Source organism: Numida meleagris, chromosome 4 (assembly GCF_002078875.1).
Source record: "Numida meleagris isolate 19003 breed g44 Domestic line chromosome 4, NumMel1.0, whole genome shotgun sequence".
NCBI classification, from domain to species: domain Eukaryota; kingdom Metazoa; phylum Chordata; class Aves; order Galliformes; family Numididae; genus Numida; species Numida meleagris.
Window position 1 is genome coordinate 70538236 of NC_034412.1, and position 25513 is coordinate 70563748.

Genomic DNA, 25513 nt, shown 5'->3' on the forward strand with positions numbered 1-25513 from the left:
TAGCACTTTCAAAAGCAGCACTTGGCAAAAATTTCCTTTGCCTGTTCAGAACTTAAATTTCCTTTTGTTACTACTCTTATTTATTTATTTATTTGATTGTTTATTAACAGTTGGTACTGATGGAGATGCCAGGATTTTCTTGGGATGCAGACCTGAGATTGTAATTCCAGTCTTTGTTAAAAGTGGGAACAAGACTCCAAGCTGAATATATGGTCTTGGGGGTTTCATACTGTACTGAGCTGTAAATCTCCTAAAAAATAGCTTGCATTCAGAAAACATGACCTACCCATGGTTACTCTTGTCCAATCTAGAGACTCTAAGCTTACGTATAGTTTCTAATTTAGGATCGGGTTCTTGCCCAACGTCAAAGGGACTGCAGAAGTGAGAGCAAGATGTGAAAGCAAGGCCAGCAATACCTGCTGAAAAGACATATGAAAACAATATGCCATTGTCCTTTTCAGGCCTCTTTGGTAGCAGCAAAACCAACAAAAACAACATCAGCATAATTTAGGTGCAACAAAAAAAGGACTTAGGAAGACCATCAACTTCTTCTAATCACCCCTCTATCTTATGTTCTGCTGTGTGTTTTCTTGTGGGCACACAAAGTTGTATGCAACTGCAACAGTACCTTGGAGTTTGTCCTTGTATTATTGCATGTACTTAACACCCAGTGGCACTGGTGGAAGTTTTGGCTGTGCAAGGAATGCCAAATCAGGACCTGTATGACAGTCAGGAATCTGTGGAGGACAGTAGATAATATATATCTTGTTGCTGCTTCAGAGCTGTAGTAAATTTTAAGCTCTCTGCCAGCATTGTTTCCTCCTCCTCACTCTCCCAGTTGTTTATCTAAATAATCTTTTAAGGAAAGGAGGCAGTGTGGGCTCCACGCAGCTTGGCACTCTTTCTTTTCAGCCTCTATCTCATTAATTGAGATAGAGACAGTGTTGTAACAAACACTTAAACTGTTTGATGAACAGCCAAGGAGATTCTGTTTTTCATTCCAGAGATTTGGTTTTTACTGACCTTTTTCTTATAATGTGAGATACTTGTACTGAGATGGAGGTCTCTCCAAAAGCAATGCCTCCTCCTTATATCCATGGAAACTACAACAGATACAAAGAGCGCAGTAACACTGTTTCATAGTGCAAATTCTTAGCTAGAAAACTCTTATTTTTCAACATAGTCACCACCATTAACTGTGCATTTTCATCAGTGATGAATGAGAGCCTGCATGCCACACTCATCAAATTCTGCACCAGTGGAAGTGACCCACTGTTTCACAGCTGCTGTGACAGCATCACTGCTGGGAGAACATTGCCCATGCAGTCCATCTTTCATCGACCTGAACAAATGGAAGTCAGAAGGTGCCAAATCTGGACTATATGGTGGATGTGGTAGGACAGTCCAGCCACGATTAGCAATGTGCTCCACAATCTTCAAACTGCTATCGGGTGTGGTGTTATTGTGTTGCAAGAGAAAGGTTGTCTTCTTTCTTCTCCAGCCTGACTCTGGAAGTTCGAACTTTCAGCTTAGTCAGCATCACATTGCAGTGGTCAGAGTTGATGGTTCATGCAGGTTCCAGGAAATTCAGAAGAATCACCCCTTTCCTATCCCAAAAGACAGTGCGCATCACTTTACCTGCTAATGGCTGCATCTTAAACATTTTCTTTGATCGGGAATTCACATGTCACCACTCCATGGACTGTCATTTTGACTCTGACTCATAGTTGTGACACCACATCTCGTCACCAGTAATAATGCGACCTAGGAAACTGTCACCCTCATCCTCATTTTGGTTCTGTAGGTTCTGACAGGCTTGCATATGTGTTTTTCCTTTCCTGTGTGAGCCACCTGGCCTGTCCTTCATGTCACTGTTGCCACTGCTGAAACACACCACCCACCACCTCACTGTGCTTGCATCCACTGGTTGATCTCCGTAAGTGTTCAATATGTGTTGATGAATGTCAATTGGTGCAATTTTTTTCTCTGCAGAGGAATTCAATGGCACATCTTTGCCTCATGTGCACTTCCGTGTCAGATGCAATTTTGTCACTGTCTCTCTGCTGCCATGGGTCGCATGGCAACAAAATGTAATGGAGTATTGGCAGGATCAGTCAGCCTCTGCTGCCATATCACCAACATCCACCTCCAACATTGTGGGCCAAAATAACAAAGTAGGAGGCATTACTTTTGGAGCATCACTTGTATATTTATTTTAAACAAAGTCAGCCTGAACTAGTTTCAGATTCTTGTGTCAGATAGGGGGCTCACCTCTGCCTCATTTCCTTTCCTGTTGTTTCATCTTTGCTTTGCTCATTTTTTCCCTCTATATGTATCAGCTTTCAGTTATCAAAACTGCACATAAAAACTAGTACATGGATAGTGAGTGTCTCTGGCATTTGAGCTGTTAATTGTTTATCTATCTGAGAATCAGTCACTTGCATCTTCATTAGCTCATCTGTAGGCAGCTGGTGGGCTTGAAATACCACTGGAAAGAAGGGGTTTTGTGATTCCTCATTTGTCTATTCCTACAGATCTCCTCTTTCCAATTGACATCGCTGTTGTCAAGCGAGAGCATGACTTCCTGGACAGAGATGCTATTGAGGCCCTATGCAGGTAGGTGGAAAGCAATCACACTGCATCTTGAAACTAAACTTCCTGTATAATAGGAAGTATAATCCAGGAAATGCATAACCATAAGTCAAATGTGTATTATTGGCTTAGCCATCAGTGTGAGACTTCTTTATTGCCAACTACCTGTATGCATCTTTAATCAAAGTAGTATGTTGGGCTAAGAAGTGTTTGGGGATCTTACTTAAAACCAAGTTGGGAGGAAAATGGCAGGAGTATTTGTGATAAGAGTCTTTGTATGTATTTCATAGGTTTATCTTTTACTGTTATTCTTTACTTGCTCGTACTACTTATTCTCAAGTTAGCAAGCCATGGGGAAGCAGAACTGTGCAGGCGACAGTCATCTGTGAGTGCAGCTATTGCATCGGTTCTGGCAGCTCTCCAAATTGTCTTCAGAATGAATACTTTTGGATTCTGTATGCATGATGGCCACAGCTCTAAATGTCAGTAACTATTATGAATTACAAAACCCTTTTAAGAAAGGCTTTACATTTATAGTGTTCTCTTGCCGTCACTGACATACTTGGAAGGGAAAGAGAGGAACTGGAATTTTGAAGTTGCTCAGAAATATCTGCAAGATTTTCAGACTAAGAAAACAGATTTGTTGTCCAGTCATTGAGAGGGGAAAAATTTCACTGATGTTAAATTCACATTCTAGTTGCAGGGGAAGGCACCAATTCCACCAATATTAAAATGTGATACATCAATCTGCTTATTTGTGTGCTCTGGAACTTGTGAAGTAATTGAACAGAAAGTACAGCAATGTGAATAAATGCTGTTTCCCAGAAGCACGGTCTTCCCTTGCCAGGAAAACAAAATATAGTCAAGCCAGCATATTTTGGATCTAGTGCTCTCCTGCAAGAATACTTTTTAACCTGGGCTTATTTATTTAGGTGGGAGGGAAAAGGCATCAGGTTGTTTCTCACTTTTGAAAGTAAGATTGCGTCTTCTATATCTCTTCGAGATTTGCTGCTAACATAAATGATGAGCTGAGCTACATCATTCTGAAGCCTATGATTTATGTATCACAGTTTTCTTTTACAAAATAGCCTTAAAACTGAAGCTAACATTTCTCCAGGAGCTTTCGTATCCCAACTTAATATAAAACTGAAGTAATTCAGTTAATCATCTCAGACTACTCAATTTGACCCTTTGTCATGTGTGTTAGACAAAAGCAGTACATTATCACAGCACTTCTACCTTTGGTTTTTTGTTGTTGTTGTTTTGGTTTTTTTTTGTTTTTTGTTTTTTGTTTAGTTTTGTAAAGCTCATTTAAAAACATAGAGAGGGTGCGTCGTTGGGAATGCTGTGCTTTTTCCTCAAACCCAGGTTTATTATGCCATAGTCAGTGTGTAAACAGTAAAGGATCTTAGTCAGTAAAGGACTTAGAACTGTTTCACAGCCGCAAGTCTATCATTGTTTCTTGACTGAAAATCAGAGTAGTTCTGGAATTATTTGCATTTTCAGCACAGGGATAAATGAATGCTGTATACTTTTTAAGCTTGAAGCATTTTAAGGTATAATTTACATCTAAACTGTACTGTCAATTGTTGTTTAATAACCTTATTAATTTAAGCACGAAAAAATAACGTAACTTTAATAACAGTTTGCTAATATTTTGTAAAATTCCTTTCTAAATGGGAAAGGTTTCAATAGCCTCCCCATTAATGATTTTCTTGAAAGTAAATGAAAAGTGAGTTGAGACTTGAATTATAGAGATAGCATATGGTTCGTGGTAACAATAGAAGATAAATGGTCAATAAATGTATTTTAGTGAATTTATCATGAAATGCAGGGTTAAAAATCTAGGAGTCATGATTCTGCTTTTATTTGCTAGGATGCTTCACGTAGTGATTGTGCCACTGGCTGTGGTTTTGTAAGACTCTATGTAGATTAATGATTGGGAATTTATCTTCAGAGGGTAACTGCCCACATAATGCGCTCATGAAACTAAGCACTGAAACACGCTTGTCCTAAAGGCTGTGGTTGCTAAGCACGAATTACATAGCAAGTTGTGATGGAAATCCTGTTTAATCTCCTTACACATAACCAGAAAACTGCCACACTGTCTGCGCAAGAGGTTTTGTAAATCTTTTACCATCCGGATTTCTCATCCAAGAAATTGATTGCAGTGGATTAGCATGAGCAACATTTGCTGCTCATGCAGTCTGGTTGGTAGAGAGCTGGCCTCTACTGTGGGTTATAACATGCAGATGAGCTCTGGGAACAAGGTATGGACTGTCCAATGAGGCGAGACAATAAAGCTCTTATGTCATCAGTTAGCTGCAGGTATAATGGAGCTGGAATTCACCTTGCAATGAGGAATAAAGTATTTAAATCCTTTAAGAATATATTTTAAACCAAAGCTTACAGCTAGATCATATGTTTATTGAGATGGAAAATTCTAGTTTAAAAAATGCTTGTATCTCCTACACTGTGTTGCTTTCACTTTTCTTGACTGTGTGGGATAAGAATTTTCTCCTGTTGTGGAGAGCAGAATGAATTGGCAGTGGTTAGAGCTAATGTAGAACTGACTGGTATTTAGATTAACAAAGAATTTCTATTATGAGGCCATATTTTAATGTATAAGTTAGCTGAAGTTAGTCATGCAAGTTGACATTTTTGATAGTGTGTGTCTTATTTGGGATGCCTTTCTTAAAAGAAGTTCAAGCTAAGCTAGCTTGGCCATTTTTGGTAGGATGACTGGGAAGAGCATATTGTTTGCATCGTTTCCTAGAGAAGCTCCAGTACCTTGTGTTTTGGGTCCAGCCAGTACATGGACTAAGACTGAATGACAGGCATTGTCACATTGGTCTTGGTTAGGAAGAAGGGATTTACAGAGCAGAGAGGAAGGAGGCTGCGATTCCAGGTAAGGGTTCTGCATTCTGTTAGGTGAGGAGAAGGGACCAGGCAGAGATGGAGCTCTCTCCTGCAGTGAACTCTCTCTGGATATGAAGACCTGCATGGAGAAGGCTGACCCAAAGGCAATTACCTAAACGATGGGAAAGAATATTATCTTGTCATCCAGAGAGACAGCAGTTGGGGGTAGGAGGCCTTGTAGTGATTGAGGTTGAGATAGCAAGATGGCGTAAGTGGCTGCAGCCACTGTCTGAATCAGTCCTGTCCTGTCCTGCTGTCTCCACAGAGTCCGTATGAAGATGCCACTCAGATAGATTAAGGCAAAATAAGATGGATCTAAAGAATGAGACAGATCTGTTCCCTGTCAGTGGAGAAATGATAAGATTTATACCTGGGAGTGGACTCAGCAAGAGAGAAGGTCCAGAGTCAGAAGGGAAAATTGAGGTTCATTAGCCAGCGTTAGTTTGATGAGAAGATCTGCAGAAAAAGAATGTGTGCTCTTATGGGCTTAAGAAGTATTTCAACATGCACAGTGAATGTTAATAGAAGTTATATAGATAACTCTCATCCTGGCAAAGCCTGGACCTTGCCTGCTCAGTGACTTGCAGACTCAGTGGCTTGTTACCAGTGGCAGAGATGCAGAGGTGTTGGAACTAGATGATCTTTGGGGTCCCTTCCAACCCAAGCCCTTCAATGATTCTCTGATTCTGATTCTATGGTTCTGTGATTCTGGCTCTGCATGCCATACTGTGCTTTTGGTGTGGTGTAGTGTAGCTCAGAGAACTGGATGCTGTTGAACTTAAGTAAAAGCTGAAGCAGGTTGTGGGATGTATATAATGAAACTCACAGACCTGAGGCGATCACTACAGATCATTTAGGTTTTAAAAGGGAAACTTTTTTTTTATGAAATCATGTCAGGTGTGTAATAGAGCCTTTGTTTGCCTCACTGCTCTTGTGTTTAACCCTGCTCATTGGGGGTTACCTTATCTTGCCCTCATAGTCATTTCTGTGAGGTGTACACTGGGTTTTTTTTCTTTAAATACTCCTCTGGAAACAGAGGATCCCTCCTCTTCTTCACCTATTTCAGAATTTTAATTTGAGTAGGAGAGAAGTCTGTAGATGTAATCTTTGTGAAATCAGAGATGGTCTTTATCAGCGATTAGACAGGCTGGAGCTAGATAAAGCCTGACGTGGGGATTCAGTGGTAGTCTCTTCCTACATAAGTTAAAAGTTGTCACACTGTGAAATTTGTAAATTGTTACATGGTATAGGACTGAAACCAATTCAGTACTCTCTGGTATTGAGGTCCTGGAGTTTGGAAAGAGAATGCTTGTAAAGCAGGGGAACAGAAACAAAATCCTTGCACACGTGTAGGTGGGACAGGCATCCATGCCATTAACACAGCTGCTGTAAGGTCACATACCCACTCCACAGCGGGTAGGGCTGAGCCCGCTGGGTCAGGTCAGAGCAAAGATGGAAATGGAGAGATCTGGACAGCTTTCCTAACCTGCTACTGGCCTAACATCTGACCCACGGCAATTCTTCCTGTTTCTCTTCTGCTGTGTTGTGGCTGGGTCTAATTATAGAACGAACTGTCCTGTTTTACCCCATGACAGCAGCAAAAGCACCAGTAGGAGCTTTTCCATTTTCTTTGATGGCCTCAGGATCAAGCCCTGTGTAAATACCATCTGCAACCAATCGTGCGCATGAAAGGGGAGAGGAAAGAGGAAACTAGTAATCCTTCCTGTGCACACATTTTCTAGATTCAAGTTACAAGTTTCAGGAATCTGAAAAGACTCATCTGAAGCAACATGACAAGTCAGCATTTGTTTGTTTTTTCAAGATTTGCAAAGCTTCCAGTAAAGGTTCTTCTTTACATTTTGCTGGAAAGAATTGGGTGTAAATTCTACCACTTCCTTCAGAATGAAGCAGGCTTTTTAAAGCTCAGCTTTACCCCTGTTGAGTTTGCATGAATGAGGCAGTTCTGCTTCTCTGCCTCCCTCCTGCACATGCTTTCATGGGTGAAATTCAACCCAGTGAGGAATGAAAGATGAGTTTGCAGATCGCCTAGTCCATGGTGCAGCCTTGCAAGCAGAGGCTTACCATGGGGGAGGCAGGAGGAGGGCACCGAGGACGTGATGCCTCTCACGACCGCTTAGCCACACTGTTGTTATGGGGGACTTGATAAGAAAGAGAGCTTATTTTGTTTGGGGGATGTTGGATTGTTAGCTCATCAGAGGATAAAAGGATGCTTATGTACATTCATGCAGCACTTCAAGATGTGCATGCAGACTGTTTTCTCATGTCACAGGGAGGGTGGTTAACTCTTGTTGCTGCAGCAATTTACTTTTGTAGTTTTAACTTTAGTCCTAGAGTAAAACATTCTTACGTATAAAATAAACTTTCAGATTAGGAAAGAAAAATCAGGTACAGGGCTTTTTAAGAACTGTGGTGCCAAGACTATAGTGAAAATAATTATACACTTCTCGTGATCAAAATGGTCCCCCAGTAAGTGGAAAATTAAGTTTTCCTGTTTGAGCTTTCAGTTTGTAAAGTACAATTTTAAAGTGACACATTGTTTCACGTACACACATATGTGCAGTGTCAATAAGAAGCCTTCTCCTGTATTTGCAGTCTGTCGATATTGTTTTAGGGTTTGAATCTTTCACATTTAAATAAATGTAATTATCACGATTCATCGGTCATGGTACACTTCTCAAGTACTCTAAGTTTCTCTTTACTTCTATTGACTTTGATTCAACTAATAGTGACAAATATCCATCCATCCCTCCCTCTGAAGTTAGAATACAGCCAAATGTAATGGGTTAATGGTTAAGTATAATTAGGGCTCTAATTGAAACCCTGCTGTTGGCTATTTGTATGTAAAGCAGTTTAGGGGTAGCCTTCACAAAAGCTTTTGAACTGCAATAGCTTGTGCCAAAACACTGGAGTTTTCTCTTAATATGGTTTCCTTTGCTTTGTAGGCGCTTAAATACTTTAAACAAATGTGCAGTGATGAAGCTAGAAATCAGTCCCCACAGGAAAAGGGTAAGTACCTTTGACATTTTGTGTTACAGCATTGTGCATTAATAAAACTTAAAATTAAAAAAAAAAAAAAAAAAAAAAAAAAAGATTATTTAGCTGTTGTGTAGGGATGACTGAGTAGAACCCGCCAATGCCACACGGTCAAAACTCTGCTTACATTTCTTCTTATGTTGTCACTTCATGAGAACTGAAGGGCTTGGCCACAGATAAAGGTTATTTGTCTAGCTAGTTCTTCTATGGGATGCTGTTCTTAGTCTGAAAGGCACTGGTCTTCTCTGCCTGCCAGCAAGGCTGTTTGTGTTGTAGCTTATTACTAGGCAGGGTTGTGGAGTAGACATGATGGATGGGATCCTCATCAGCCACAATGGGCTGGCCTGAATGTTAGAACATCATCCTTGACGTAATCTTCACAGTTCTGGTTCTTTGCCATCACATTGGAATGGTATTCTTTTCTTACAGTGTAGGCAGAATCAATTTGACTGTGCTCGGGCTGCAGGAGAGACATTCATCGGTAGGATTAGGCATTGTAGGGTTATAGCTCAGCATTAAAGCAAAATATTTATGAAATACATTGAATACCTTTTTTAGAAGTTTGTTCATCTCCAGGGAGTTTAGCTGGAGTTAAAAGGGTTTTTTGGTTGTTTGTGATCCTTGTAGAGCATGGTGAGAAAGAAGAGAGCACCTCCCATAACTTCAGCAAGGCAGTGCCGACAGAAAGCTGAGTTGCTGGATTTTGCTAGCAAGGTACCACTTGAGAGCTGTCTTAAAACTGTGTGTGTCCCAGGAGGAATCAGTAGTTGATACCATCCCCTGGGATATTCCAGCTGCAGATAAAGATGACTAAACTAAGGCAATACAATGCTGCCCTGCCCTTAACAAGAATGCATACAAATGCTCTGGGGTTGTTTAGCAGGAATTAATCCCCTCTTTCCCTGTCTGTTTGTGGTATGCTGGAAACAGCACCCAAGCTCCAGAAGATAACACTCTGAGGCAGCATATGTAGGAACTCCTTAAAAGAAGGGGTAGACCACTGGCTTGCTCTTTATAACCACCAGAATTCTCGTCCTTTCTTTCTGAACCTCATTAACGATGGAATGATCAGTATTGCTGTTAGGGGTCAGACCAGATGTGACTTCAGGTCCAGATCCCAGATCTTCCAGAGTCTGGGTGCTCCTGATTTTCATTCACCTCTTGTGTTCTGGCAGATGGAGTTAGATTCTGCTCCCTTTTATTGTTGCTTTCATTAAAACTTAAGAAAAAATTGTGCTGATAGAAACATATGATTCCTTACATTTGCACTGACCTCTTTGCAAATTATGATTGCTTTACTGCTCCTTTTTTCCAGTCAAACCACATTCCCCATCAGACCATCCTTGTTATCCATTGACAGTTTTAGGTGACATTTTTCCTCTGGAAAACTTTAAATAAGCAGTCCAGTCTTCTTAGGTTTTGTCTGAGTCATGGGCAGAAACACTGGTTGTAGTAGTTGGGAAGCAAAGAGAATGGCACTTGCTCTGTTTCCCTTATGTTTTTGGTTATAAAAAAATAAATATGGTGTTTCACTTACTTTCCTGAGCTGATGAAATGTGCAATGGAAGGAAAGAAAAAAAAACAGCAGGAGAGAATCAGGAGCTGACGTATGCAGGAATAAAATACTATAAATATGAATAATTTACTTGTTTTTCAGACTATAAATGTTTACATTCCTGGCACACAAACAGTTACAGTTTGGGGCATACTTGTGTATTTGTTTTTAAATGAAAACAGTCTAAACAAATCAAGGGAAACTTCAGCAGTCATGGAGCTGTGTGGCAATTAGTCGTGCTTACTCTTTACACCAAAGGTTATTTTGTGGTTTCATGGTGTCACATTAAAATATCTCATATTGGTTTTATTCTTCCAACTGCATGCAACTTAAAATTTTCCAGATACTTGGAAGATCAAATATGTCAGTCCCAGGATCATTCCCTTTCAGGACTTAGATGAAAAGATCAAGGCATAAATGACATATGTGTAAGTGTGCCCTCAGGCATTACTCATACATCAAACATAATCAGTGGAGATGCTATTTACAGTTTACTTACGTGCTGTACAGCAAGCAAGCTTTTGCTGCTTGCTATCTGTGAGTGTTAAAGTCTGCCTGGAGCAAGACTGAAGTAGAAAGAAACTTCACAAGACATTCTTAAAATGTTAGCTGCTAGCCTGTGGGAGGAAGAGTGGACCAGGTAGGAGCCTGGAGGCATCAAACTGTCACAGTACAAGAGTTTCTTTTGCTGTCTCATTAGTCACAGTGTGGAGACTTTTTAAACTTCCTGAATAGGTAAAGAATTAAGCTGCTACAATTCACAACATATGAGAAACATCTCTTAATTGCAAAAAGGAGTATAAACACAGAGCTACTATCAACAGAGTGTAACTGGAGAGAGTCCAGGGGGACCCCAACCCTGGTCTGACTCCAGTTTAAAATTTTATGCATGCCAGGAATTTCCATTGATCTGAAGGCTATCCACTGTGACCAATTAATTAAAAGCCTATGGATACTAAGGTTTTCAGAAAAGAGCAAGTTAAAGCAGATTGCCTTGTTTGTTTCTTTTTACAAAGCCTAAATCCTTTGTATTTAAAAACTGTTAAGATATATTGTCTGTCTCACGTAATCTCTTCCTGTAATGGGCTTTATGGTCTAATCTTCTTCTCCCTGAAGCAAGAGACTGTTTTTGCTTTAAATTTGGTGTGAACAAGGTCATGCTTAATTCAGTTTAGTGGGCATTGTATTTAAACGCATTTTGCCTTTTTGTCAGTTTTCAAGAATTACTTTCAGGGCTGTTCTTCTTTGCAGAGTGAAGATTCAGATGAAGACGAACCATGTGCAATAAGCGGCAAATGGACTTTTCAGAGGGACAGCAAGAGGTGGTCAAGGCTTGAAGAGTTCGATGTGTTCCCTCCAAAGCTGGATGTGAATACCTCCTCTGCCCTAGAGGCTCCTCTCCTCCCAAATGTGGCCAGCTGTGAGAGTGTGCTCACCGACCTCAGCGAGCGGCAGGAGGTGGCCTCTATTCTCAGCACCAGCAGTACCAGCAGCCACCAGCCAACTCTGCAGAGCGAGGCCTCTAGCACCAGGACAAACTCAGTTGTGAGCATTTGTTCATCCAGTAATTTTGTAGCAAACGATGACTCGTTCAGCAGCCTACCTTTGCCCAGGGAGTTGAATAGCTTCAGCTTCAACACGAAGGTAAATGAGAAGAACACAAAATCTAAAACTAAGAGCCTGCTCAAGAGGATGGAGAGTCTGAAAATCAAGAGCTCTCACCACGGCAAGAACAAAGCTCCTTCAAAGCTTGGCCTTATTATTAGCGGGCCCATCCTGCAGGAGGGCATGGATGAAGATAAACTGAAACAACTTAACTGTGTGGAGATTTCTGCCCTCAATGGCAATCACATCAGCCTCCCCATGGTACGAAAAAGGAGCATCTCCAATTCCACCCAAACCAGTAGCAGCAGCAGTCAGTCAGAGACAAGTAGTGCTGTCAGCACACCCAGTCCTGTCACACGCACACGCAGCCTCAGTGCATACAATAAAAGGGTGGGCATGTACCTGGAAGGCTTTGACCCCTTCAACCAGTCAACATTCAGCGATGTGATGGAGCAGAATTTCAAGAACAGGGGAAGCTTTGCAGAAGACACTGTGTTTTTTATTCCAGAAGATCATAAGCCTGGCACTTTTCCCAAAGCACTCTCCAATGGCAACTTCTCCCCAACAGAAAGCAATGCTTCTGTGAACTGGAGGACAGGGAGTTTCCATGGACATGGCCATCTCACTCTTCAGAGGGAAAACAGTGGAGATAGCTCCAAAGAGCTGAGCATGGGGAAAAGGCGCAACTCCGCCAGCTCATTGAGCAGCCGCCTAAGCATTTATGACAATGTGCCAGGCTCAATCCTGTATTCCAGTACAAGTGACCTGGCTGATCTTGAAAACGAAGACATATTCCCAGAACTAGATGATATCTTGTACCATGTAAAAGGGATGCAGAGAATAGTAAACCAGTGGTCAGAGAAGTTCTCAGATGAAGGGGACTCTGACTCGGCGCTCGACTCCATCTCCCCATGCCCTTCCTCCCCAAAGCAAATCCACCTTGATGTAGATAATGATCGGACAACACCAAGTGACCTTGACAGCACAGGGAATTCACTTAATGAAACAGAAGAGCCCTCAGGGATGCAGGACAGAAGGGACTCTGGAGTGGGCGCATCATTGACACGGTCCAGCAGGTGAGCTCATGGGACTTGGGGTGGCCCCAGTGAGGTCCTTCTTGGACCAGATGCCTCTGTAGTAGCTGCACTATGCTCATTTAAGGCCTTCATACAATACCATTTGAGCCCACTGAAGCATACACGTGATGTTCCCATCGCTTCCAAAAACAATTACAGCCATGGAAAGTATTTGTACAACACTTCTAGATAAGTGATTCCCACACTTCATAGCTATATGTTTATATGTTCAGCTTGAGTCGTCCTTGAAAAAGAGCTTGCTCAGCAAGTCAGTGTTAAGGCAGTTTGGGGTGGATGGTAATTCTTCAAACTGAAATGGTGTAGGAAGGTGAGAAATCTCAACTAGGATTACTCACTTTTTAAACTGGCTAGGAAAGCCAGTGGAAGTATGATCTGTTTCTTGTCAGTGCATAGTAAAAACGTTTAGACTGACTCAAAAAATTACACTTTTCAGTAGCAGGCTGTTTCCTAAAAACATGCTTGAGCACTAAATCTGTTGGGAAGATGGAGAGTGTTTACTTTCCTTTGATTGCTGTAGCACTGTGGGGGTTTGAGGAAGCTCCAGAGGCCCCCCCAGCTCCTGTTGGGAGCTTCACCATGGGATGGAAGGCTGTATTGTGAAGAGAGCAGGGGACTGAACTCTTTCTAGCTTTGTTTCCAGTTTTCCTTTTAAAATGGTGCAAATCATTTAGGGCATGTTTTCTGCTGTCATTCAGTTGCCTACAGTTGCTTGTATAAATTTAATGAGACTTTTAGAAGAGCTTTTAGTTTTCCATTTGATGTGTCTTGAAATTTGAGGCCTTTTGTTCTCATGGAGTTGTTCGATTCTGACTCTCTTAACACTAAAAGGTCTTCTGGGGAAGAAAAAAAAAATTGTTTGAGCTGTTTGAGGATATGTGATAGAGCAAGTTCATGTAGGGTAGCTCAGCGCACGTGTTCCCCTCTGCACGCACTGCAGTGGTTGAGGCGGACATCTTGGTGACCTGTCCTTACTCTGTTCTCTGTCATTTCAGGCACAGGCTGAGGTGGCACAGCTTCCAGAGCTCCCACCGACCCAGTCTCAGTTCAGCCTCACTGCAGATCAATTGCCAGTCTGTGGCACAGATGAACCTGCTGCAGAAGTACTCGCTGCTGAAGTTAACTGCTCTCCTGGAGAAGTATACGCCTTCCAACAAGCACGGCTTCAGCTGGTAAGGGCACAGTGCCATAAGTAGACAGGCCATTTGTCTGAGCACAACAGTTTCACTAGTCCTAGGCAACTTCTAGAAACATACGAGTCCCTCTGTCCCACTTTTTCCATATTTCCCTGTCTTCCTCCAGCCTGTACTGACAGTGATTTGTGGTTTCCTTAGACAGTACTAACATCATTAACCCTTTAGGTAGGGCTAATCTCGTTAGGATTGAGAAGCTTGTTCATAGGAGCATATGTGGGAATAAAAGCAGTGAGGTAGAGGCCAGCTTTCTGTGCAGGAAGAGGTCTGCTATCCGTAGCAAAAGAAGGGCTGATGGTGTATTGAGGCACTTAGTGAGTGCCTAGTTATCATGTTATCCAACAACTATTTCCTCTCTTCAAAGAACAACAAATCCAGTTCTAATAGTCCTGTTAACTTGCAAAAAATGATGAGGGAGGAAAAGAAGGAAGTTTGGGAGAATCGTTTTTTTGTAGCCAGCCATTTCTGCTGTATCCAGGTGACTGTAACCAAGTTGAGTGTGGGTTTTTGGTTTTGTGTGTTGGAAGAATGAAATGGAAAGCTCTTTTATTATTCTGTCTACAGTACAACCCGTGTAACCTTCAGGCTGCAAAAGATGCAATAAAATTTTTCTTCTCCCTACCACAGGCCAGCCTCCTCCCTTCCCCAGGAGTCACAGAGAGTATTTAGCTTCAGCATCAAAGTACCTCCTGTTCAAAGGCTGTTATTATGTCAGCCTTTCTAAATACAGAAGTTGTTTGTTCTGAAAGACAGAAATAAGTATTGACCAGTTATCCCTGCATGCTTCAGATTCTCAGTGGAGATCGCAATGTGTTTTTTCACATTCCTTTGGCATGTTTTTTGACAAAGCACGTATTATTCATACATATATCAATAATACCCTAAACTTAACTGTATGGAAGTACAAATTGGTTCTGTTTTCCTATGTAACTGATTAGTCAGCTATAAATATAATGCAGTGTTTGTATAGCTGTACTGTGTATCAAAATGTTAAATAGATCTCCCTGTTCACCAGTGCACCCATGTCCTATTAGGTGTTGTACCATACATTAAGTTTTCTCCTCGTTTAGGAAAATGAACTCAATGTTTTTACATTTTAATAGTTTTTGTGGGTTTTTTTTTCCTTCATGAAAGCCACACTTGGGGGACTTAGGGGTAAATCATTCTTTTGTACTTAGTAACTTTTTCCTTGGAGTCAAGAGCAAATGGAAAGGCTTCTCATCGAAACTGGAGTGGGAGGTAGGAGTAACAACAGTAACTCCCTGACAAGGAGGGGGGTCCCTCAAAGGGGTTGTTTATTGAGCTGAAGTTTTTAGCTGACAAACTCAAATGTATTACATCAGTTTCCTGCTGTTATGCACACTGGTGGGTGGGGGACCCAGTTTAAGGACTTTGCAGAACAAGTAGTTGACATACAAAAGCTCATTGTACAAATGTCCATCTTTCTTGAAACCTAAAGAAGCAGTGTTATAAGGGGTCACTGACCACAAGATTTATTTTGACTCCTTTGCAGTTCAGTCTGGCCCCTGCAGTTTTACCCTGTAGCTTTTGTTCTACTAATATTGATAGAGTAGCACTACATTAATACTTACAGGCAGCATGTTGCCCTAAATTTCAAGCCTTTCTCTTAGAGAAACTGTGTTTTCTGTTCTTTCCCTGTTCCTATACCTGAATGAATTATCTCATTTATGTTCTCAGTACTTTTCATATTATTCGGAGTACTAAAGTGTTTCATTTATTTCACTTACTTTCTGCATTACTGGAAATCCATGAGATAAATGGTTGACAGAGATTTAATTTAATTTTGTAATTTCTTTTACTTTATAGGGCAGTACCAAAATTTATGAAGAGGATAAAGGTGCCAGACTATAGAGACCGAAATGTATTTGGAGTACCGCTGCAAGTCAACGTCCAGCGCACAGGGCAGCCCCTTCCACAGAGCATTCAGCAAGCCATGCGGTACCTCCGTAACCACTGCCTGGATCAGGTGAGCTTTGCTCTGCTCTCATCCTATACTCATTCAGCACCCATTTCTAGTGTTCTGTTAGGTTTTTGTAGTTCCTTGGTTAGTCTGAAAAAATAGACTCAGAATAAAATGAACAATTAAAGAAAAAGCTTTCCATGAAATGAGAATGCATACATAACGCATACTTAAATTTCAAATTTACCAGACTTGATGTAAATGTATTTACTTTTCCATATACAAATACGTTTAGGTTGGACTATTTAGGAAATCTGGAGTGAAATCAAGAATTCAGGCTTTGCGTCAAATGAACGAGAGTTCAACAGACAGTGTCAGCTACGAAGGCCAGTCTGCCTACGATGTGGCAGATATGTTAAAGCAATTCTTCCGTGACCTGCCTGAGCCTCTCATGACCAACAAGCTCTCTGAGACCTTCTTACAGATATACCAGTGTAAGTACTGAGATTTCTGTAGCTAGATGACAGTTGTCATTTGTGTAGCAAGGGCGGAAATTTCTGGGCACTACACATGTTGTGTATGTCAATCTTTGTCTCTTTGTAGTAGCTGTTGTATTTCAGGCTACCACATAAGGAACTAATTTTTTATATTCTGTTTGTGTAATGATTTATTGGACAAGTTCTCTTCATTTCACCTTCCTCTGGTGAACAAAAATTCTCCATCACTTGCTGTAGAGTTTCCTTTCTTCTTTGAGCTTCCTTGATATTACAGTTTGAAAATAAACTGTATCTGATGTAGCTAAGTAGAGGAGATGTGCAAACAGTACATTAACAGAATCTGGAGCTTTCAAGGGGATTGAAATCCACCAAATAAGTTGTTTTTCCTTGTTTTTCTAAGAGCGAGATAGCTATAATAGTTCTGTTTTCTTATAATTCATATTATTGTATTCTTCACTATCATTTTTGAAAACAACCTGTTAAATTAAAAGCTTTTCTGTTACTATTTTTTAACTACTTTACCAGTAGGTACCATAGACAGAATGTTCTTAGAATAAATAGCATCAAAACGGGTATTTATCAACACACCTGAAAAGAAATTATCCTTCTGGGATGATAGGTCCAGCTCCGGCAAGGGAGACATTCTGTATTGTGAATCAGATAAATCAGGTTCTGTACAGATGGCTGTTGTGTGCTTTCCAAACAATAGGTTGCCCTTCAAAAGCTATTTCAAAGTTGTTTCATTAGGAAAACTGAAATGCTTTTTTAAAAATATTTTCTAAAATAGCCAAAGATGAATTAATGTTTGGTGACCAGGACCGCAAAGCTTCTTAAAATACATGGAGATCCAAACTGATGCACTGCAGGCACTTTGCCAATCCTGTTTCTCTTTCTAAGGCCACCCCAGCTCTCTCCCCATGTATTCTTCCCATGGTATCGTAGCTACAACACAGCTCACTGCAAAAACACTTCCCTTGAGCCACTACAGTATTTTGTGCCTTCCCTATGATGATGGTGCAAATGGTTTATATCATCCAGGAACTTCCCTCAGACCTCCGGAGGTGGAGGTGACAGTTTAAAATAAAAACATACATACCATTATTTCAGAGCACACTTTTGTGTTGGTGTTGTTTCAATTCCCAGGGAAGTTTATGGAAAAAATGAATCAGACTCTCCTCTTCCATGCATATTAAGCAGCAACTCTTTCTGGTTAGTGCCAGAAACAGTTTGACACAGAATCGCAGACATATCTGTTCCTTTCCTTTCACAGACGGTAGGTCTGAGCAGTCCCCAGAGGTGGTCAGGGAGTGTTCTCTCTGTGCAAAGCAAAATGCCTTAAAGCAACTGTCAGTTTTGCTTCCCTGCAAAGGACAAAATTTCTCTTTGCTTTAGAGTTATGCACCAGGCTGCAGTCTGGAATTTCCCATACATGGCTTAAACGTGTTTTGAGCTGATTTAGGGGAGAGCATGAAGAGCAGTCGATTTTTGCTTAAAATTGCTTTCTAAACTCAATTGCCAGCCTTATGAAATTGCTGAAACCTGAAGCAAATACCAATTAAATATCTGGTTAGCAACGCATGTATTATGAGACATGCAGCCAGGGCGGTGTGGTGCTAATGATGATACAAGTGCTCTGAGAGTCAGACTCTCATGTTGTCTTCGGGAATGGATGGCTTGTTGGAAATCCCTTTATAAGAAGCAGATCTGGTCTGGGTTATTTCATTATTTGTTCCCTTCAAGTTTGTAGGAGAAGGCCTTATATAAAGACACACGTCAAATTTTTCCAATGGATGTTTGTTGTTAGTAACCAAGGAGCTGTGTAATGGTATGGGGCTTCACAGCATTGACTTTCTTTTTCCACTGCATGACTTTGAATGATCTGCTTGATGAAGCAACCCAGTGTGTTTGGCAAAGCACTTTCTGGCTATTTTATGACATCATTGTTAAAAAAGTTTACTAGCCAATTTATTCAATTAATTCACTTTTTAAAAAATGCATTAATTTTTAAAATTTCTTTAAAAGCCAAAGAATTTCTAATCGGCTAGACTGTGTTTGCTTGTTCACTGCCTGAGTCCAGGATTCTGTCACTTTAGTGCATCTGTGGGAGCAAGAAGCTGTTGAAATTAAATCTAAAATTAACTCTGGCCTGGGCACAGCTTCTTCTTGCTTGCATTTCTTGTGAGGCAGGAAATAACTGAGGGTAGTTAAACTAGTGGGTTAAAAAAAATTCCTTCATGTTTCCTATGAATGGTATGCATCCTGAAGGAAATCGCTTCAAACTTGAGTTAAATATTTGAAGCTGGAGTTTGCTTTGGGATGTATTCATGCTGTGTGTGTGGAAAATCAATGGTCTGATGAGAGAATTGCTAATATTCTGCAGATGTGCCAAAGGATCAGCGTCTCCAGGCTATCAAGGCTGCCATTATGCTTTTACCTGACGAGAACAGGGAGGTCCTCCAGATTCTTCTCTATTTCCTGAGTGATGTCACAGCTGCTGTGAAGGAGAACCAGATGACACCAACAAACCTGGCGGTGTGCTTAGCACCTTCCCTCTTCCATTTAAACACACTCAAAAGAGAGAATTCCTCCCCAAGGTACATATCGGGAGAGCAGAGCTTGTTGCTGCCAGTCCTGTTGACCCTACCCCTTTTGATCATCTTGAACACCTCAGAAGGCATCAGATGTAGAATGGTTCTGTGACCCTACTTTTTTAACAGATTTGGTGAAATACTAGCAAGTATACAAAAGGGCAGTAATGGGAAGATGCCAAAGGCAAAGTTTAGTGGGAATAACTAGAGAAGCCAGTAACAGCATGCCAAGATCTGGTCTCAAGCAGCACTGCTCTAAACCACCAAAAAATTCTGGAATGTGGCTGTTTTCTTACTAAATATCTCTCATGCTCTGTGTTAAATAACTGGATTTGTGTATATGTGTTCTTCTTCCTGTGAAGGGTGATGCAAAGAAAACCGAGTCTGGGAAAACCCGATCAGAAAGACCTAAATGAAAATTTGGCTGCAACCCAAGGGCTAGCCCATATGATTGCTGAATGCAAGAAGCTCTTCCAGGTAAAGCACATCTGCAAAACCACTGGGTGCAATATTGGCCAGTGTGGCTTAGGTCTGCTGTATAATGGAAAGTCTCTTTATTTCAATAAAGGATTAGTGTGTGATAAATAACCTTTTAAAAATTTTTGCATCCTGGTCTGAGTGCATATGTGAATTTGGAGGAGTGCCAGGTGTGCTGATACGGGTACTTAATAGACATGAGGCAGTTGTGGGGTCCAGGGCATTTTTGTTACATGCAGGCTTCATTTGAATCGTCTTCCAGTTTTTATTGTGTGGCCATGAGGATCTGTGAGCTTTGGCTCTACTTACAAAGCTATTTCCAAGAGTTCCAGTGTTTGCTTTATATTTAAATTCCCAAGGGAGAGCAAGTCTAGGACACAAAAGCATCCTGAACCATAACACTCTCAGACCATTCGCTGGAAGGTCTGTAACAACTAAGGCATGCTCCCTCTGGGGCCCAGCATGGAGAACTAGACAAGCCTGTGTCCTGGATTTCCTCACTGTCATCAAACCTTTTCAAAGCCCACAACTGAAGGCATGCCTGTCTCTCTTCTTGTAGCTGACAATTGCCCCTCCTTCAGCCAGTCTGCAGGGTAAACTTTGCTGTGGGAGTGAGTCTGAGTTGTGTAGCAAAGAAAGGCTACTCCACAGAGGGGGGAAAAAAAGGAGGCACCCTGTAATTGAGAGACTATGTCTCTGTGACCTTGATTTGATGCACATTAAACTTAACTTTGGTATTTCTTCACATTGAGTTCTTGACCTGACAAATATATCTTTTACGATACAGTTGGTATGCTAGCTCAGGTAATTTGCAGATATAATTACACACACATTCTTACACAAAAACCTCTCTAGGCATCTCATTTTCTACCACAGGGTGTGACTGCTGCCAACTTTAGAGTGAAGGGAGTAGTGAGCATCTTACCAAAAGGAGGTGATGCATACCCATCCTTTGTGACTGTGAAGCTGCTATACTAACTCTGGGATTTAGGGAGAGAGCTGCAAGAGGATGATTTGTCCTTGTCACCCCTCAGATACCTGAAGAAATGAGCCAGGGCCGGAACTCATACACGGAGCAGGACCTTCGTCCCCTCAGCCTGGAAGAGCTCCGGGGCAGCAGCAGCAGCACCACGGAGCCCTCCGACTACCACTGCTACCTCCAGGACTGCATGGATGACTTGCTGAAGGAAATGAAGGAGAAGTTTAAGGGCTGGGTCAGCTGTTCTACCTCAGAGCAAGCAGATCTGGCCTACAAGAAGGTATGCACACTTTAACTCCCTCCACCACTCTGCCTTTTAGTGCTTCATCTCTAATACAAGCCAGCTTTTGATATAGATAAAACAGACAGTTCAGTGTACACCTTTATTTTGCGGATAGATTTGAGAAAAAATAATAATCTTTTGACATAGTTGCACACCATCTTAAAAACAACTTGTCTTTCAGCAGTAGTCAGTGAACATGCACTGAATTTAGTTCTTCTGTTTATACAGCCCAGGAATGTTCACTGCATGGCATTTACACGCCCTCACTCACTTGTGCAAAGCCTTGACAGGCCAACTTTCATTATGGCAGTGGAAACAAAGTTTCTCTGCTCTGATCTTGCACAGCTCTGAACTAGCAGAGGGAGATATGTTTCAATCAGATATGAGCTAAGATATTAAAAAAAAAAAACTGGGAAAATTAGGGTACTTTTTTGTAGCACCACAATTTAATAGTAGCTCATATGAGAGAACGTAACTGTAACTTAAAGATCGTTTGGAAGTCAGCATGAAGATGCCTTTTGCTCCTAGAAAAACAACCTCAGTCTAAACTTACAACAACCCTAGTACAATATATGTGTGCATTTGTGTATGTGTGTGTATATTTAATTTGCTGTGTTTATCCAATAATACCAAATACAAAGGAAATGTAAAACTGCAGACAATGGTCATTTTCCCTAGGCGTGTGAAGGTCCCCCACTCCGGTTATGGAAAACTACCATTGAAATTGTTGCTACACCAGAGGAAGTTTTAAATCGTTTACTTAAAGAGCAGCATCTTTGGGATGAAGATCTTATAGACTCAAAAGTAATTGAACCTTTGGATAGTCAGACAGATATATACCAGTATGTCCAGAACAGCATGGCTCCTCACCCAGCCAGGGACTTCGTTGTCTTAAGGTAAGAGATTTTTATGCTGTGGCCTTAATATTCCCCACACACAAACCTTGTCTACAGAATTTCTGTAGAATGCACATTATGTAGTTAAAAACCTGTTTATGTGTGATTTGAAACAAGTTAGTCTGTAAGATGTTTGTCAAAGACAAGATATTTTTTCTTCCTTTTTGATAGAACATGGAGGACAAACTTCCCCAAAGGAGCTTGTGTGCTTTTAGCAACTTCAGTGGATCATGACCGTGCTCCAGTAGCAGGTGTCAGAGTCAATGTGCTCCTGTCTAGGTATCTGATTGAGCCCTGCGGGTCAGGAAAATCTAAACTTACCTACATGTGCAGAATTGATTTAAGGTATGGATTTCTACATTGTCCTTTTGTGCTGCTGACATCTTTTATAGTGCAAAATTTAGGCAGTGCAGCAGGCTCCAGCTTAGTCTGTAGTGCATGCACACAGGACTCTGAGAGGTCACAGAAGATGATTATCATTGGTACGCATCTAACAGAAGGGAGGGTTTGTTACATTACAAGCCCCCAGTTTGTGTTCCAACACAGCTGTTGGTATATAATCCCACCACTTTATCTCCCAGTTGTATTTATTTGGATGCAAGGACATGTTAATGTTAAGTTAGTGAAGCAGACCAGATTCTCACAAAACTTCAAATAACTTTTTTGCTCACTGCAGCAAATTCATTTTGGAGCAAGTCTATGTATTTGCAAGGCTGAGCTGAGCAACTAGGCAGTAATAAGGAGATTTCACAGTCAGGCGTTGAACCAGCTACATATGTATTTGATTCTGACTAAAAAAAATATATGCAATGTTGCTGATACTTTCTTCATTGTTTTTTCCCTATCTATTAGGGGTCATATGCCAGACTGGTACACCAAGTGTTTTGGACACATGTGTGCATCTGAAGTAGTTAAGATACGAGACTCTTTCACTCAGCAGAGTCTTGAGAGCAGGGAAATAAAATCCAGGTGACTACTGAAGAAGAGGAACAGCTGTGCACTTCAGACCTCAGCAACATAGATGTTACCCAAAACAGAGGCTCATCTGCTGCAGACCATCTGCAAGTCATGTCGTGAAGGGATGATAGCATGAGAACTTGACTGTGAGCATTGCTATAGGACTGTGGCCATACCATACACTTTAAAGCTGCTTCCTGTTTGTTTAGGGTCTATAGTGTAGGCCTTGACTGGAATACAGAGGAGGACTGTGCAAAAAAAGATAAGTATTGTACTATTAGGTGGTTTGAATTGCTTCTGAGAAGCAAAATTCTTTAGATGCAAAATATATCATTAAGTAGGGTGAAGGCTCAACATTCCCATGTGAAATGCTTAGCTTTATGTACATACCCATGTCATTTTATTTGTCGTGCGTTGAGGGACTTATGTATCCACTGGAATAGTTGGTACTCTTCAATGTGTTCTGACTGAGATAAGCAGAGAAAGGTCTGCACAGAGATTAAAGAGTGAATGAGTGTATTGATGGTTGAAAGGATAGCAGAAGTTGAACTTGAAATGTGTCTGGTACACTGATAGGCAGCCAGGATGGATTTTAGTATACTGGATACTGTTGCCTCTCCTGTGGACCAGGAGTAGCCATCCTTCCCATTTGTCAGTTCTGCATTTTGCTGAGCTCTAATGCTGTTAAAACCTCTATGCAGGTGTTACAATAGGCTTGCTCTGGCTACTGTTTACTCCTTATCCAAATGATCTTTTGGAAGTGAAGGCAATTCTATAGCAATTTTAAGTAAGTAAGTAAATATACTTTTGAACAACATAGCAGCTTAGAAGTGAAATGCCTAGTTAACAGGCAAGAAAGCTGTTATATTGTTATATTGCCAAAAAATTTGTAGATTTTACTCTATCCTCATTAATTATATGTATGATGTGTATTAATGAGCTGTTAAGTATTTTACCATCTTCTAATGGCTCAAGAGGAAAAATTAAACACTGGAGTCACAGGACTCTTGCAGCAGCAGATGGAGTGAGTTGGGTAGGAAGACTTCTGTAAGCATTTGCTCCCTTCCTCTCTCTCTCTCTCCTTGGCCTGTTTTCTTAAAAGCTGCACACTAACATGAACAGAACCTGAATGTGAGCAATTTAGAGGGGTAGAGTTGGCGGCAGAGAGAAGGGTGGATTTTTGTTTTGGGTTTCACTTGGTTTTAAATCCTTTGTGATATTCCCCCCTGCTGCCCTCCCTCCCACAATCAAAGTATATGAACTGTAGGAAGTGGTGAGGTCCTCCAGAAAGGTGTGTTCTGTAGGTCTTACTGTAACAGTGAGGTGCAGTATTAAGTGATAATGTATTTTGTGGCTAGAGTATGAATGAGTTGCAAGATAGAATTTTGACTGAGACTTGGTTACCATTGTCAGTATTATTTTTAAGCTTTCTGATGAAGATTTTTTTAATTAATTATGGCAAATAACATAGTACTTCCAGTAATAGTGTTCCTCATGAGCAGGAAAACCTTGTATATTCTTCTACATCAAACACTTTTGAATTTGTAAAATTGTATGTTGTACATACCATTCTATTGTAAACATGTATACTTGCCCACAGTGTACTGTCAAACATAGATAAAGCATGGTAAAGATTATTTAAAATATACCTGTATTTATACCTCAGATATTCTTTTTGGGTTTTTGTACCTCAAGTATGTTTTCTATTGTAAATGTGCTTTACACGACTATGATCTAAGTGAGAGAAAGGAAAATGTTTAACTTGCTATAGATGTCTGTACAGAATATATCCAATAAGTGCACTATTAAATGTTTAAAAAAAGAATTGTAACATCTTCATTTTTTTTCTGCATCCTTCTTTCTCCTTATGCCTAGAGCCTGTCAACACCCTCAATGCTTTGAACTCTTCTGCTTTCTGGGGCCTGGGCTCAGCTGGAAGTCCTCCTTTCTTCCCTCCAGTCCCCTACCTTAAGAAGTCCCGAGTAATCACCAGCACCTATCTTTCTCGTTTACTAACACCCACACAATTACCATTGTCTATGGACCATCCTCTAAGTTGTTCATGGTGTTCATTTTTGGACTCCATCTGTCACAACAGTCCTTCAGAATAAGAGGGATGATTCAGTGTTGGTTTACTGCATGCTGAAGTTAGTTCTAGTTCCATCAGAATTTTTTTTTTTTTTAAGCTGGGTTGTTCTTACTGTGATATTGTTACCAAGGCATCTAACAACCACAGTGATGATGACATGCAGTATTCTGTAGCAATTGACATCATAGGATTTAAATTATTGGCTATTCTCATCCATCATCAAGTCACTTGGAGGTATACAGCAGCCATCCCAATCCTTCTTTCCTTCTATAGCAACCCCATGCTGCAGAGATCCATGAAGCTGTGTGCTTCATAATGTTGAAATTCAGTACTGCTTTCTAAAAAAAATTTTTGTTTTTAAACAATCATTCCTCAAGTATGTAAATAATCACTGGCCTTCATCTTAAAGGCCAGAAACCCACGTTACTAACACACAGTCTGGGACCAAAGCAAAACAGATAAACAATTCAGAACAGTACCTCTGCAAAATAGTGCCAACAAAACCCTGGAGAGAGCAGGACCTGCTGTACATTCACACTAGTTTATCTGAGGGGGATTGTTAGTATGCATGTAGTACACATGACTCAGGCTAAGATATTTTCTGCTTAACACATCTGAAAATTAAATGTTATACACAGGTGTTCCTCCTAAAAGTGCCAGAAGCACAGTATCCCAATCTTTGGGAACAAAATCAAGATAATGGTTTAACTGACCAATGCATTTAATTTGCAAAGACAAAATGCGAATCATTTTTACCATGTTATAACCATAATTTTCAATATGGCTATTGACTACATCCTTTCTACAATATGAT

The 25513-nt window shown here is 40.8% G+C and overlaps 1 protein-coding gene across 8 annotated transcripts in view; it reads left to right on the plus strand.

Annotated features, from left to right (window-relative positions):
- DLC1 (DLC1 Rho GTPase activating protein) overlaps positions 1 to 24435 on the plus strand; it is a 229030-nt gene extending 204595 nt beyond the window's left edge. For 7 of the 8 annotated variants that reach the window (XM_021395397.1, XM_021395395.1, XM_021395398.1 and 4 more), the window contains 12 exons: positions 2535 to 2616; positions 8475 to 8538; positions 11372 to 12801; positions 13815 to 13991; positions 15840 to 15999; positions 16229 to 16427; positions 18811 to 19024; positions 19381 to 19495; positions 20530 to 20754; positions 21436 to 21653; positions 21825 to 21998; positions 22506 to 24435. In XM_021395397.1, coding sequence (XP_021251072.1) covers positions 2535 to 2616; positions 8475 to 8538; positions 11372 to 12801; positions 13815 to 13991; positions 15840 to 15999; positions 16229 to 16427; positions 18811 to 19024; positions 19381 to 19495; positions 20530 to 20754; positions 21436 to 21653; positions 21825 to 21998; positions 22506 to 22626 — 3179 coding nt within the window. In that variant the 3' untranslated portion in view covers positions 22627 to 24435. Of the gene's footprint in view, positions 1 to 2534; positions 2617 to 8474; positions 8539 to 11371; positions 12802 to 13814; positions 13992 to 15839; positions 16000 to 16228; positions 16439 to 18810; positions 19025 to 19380; positions 19496 to 20529; positions 20755 to 21435; positions 21654 to 21824; positions 21999 to 22505 lie in introns of those variants that run through there. The other variant, XM_021395399.1, reaches the window with a different exon arrangement.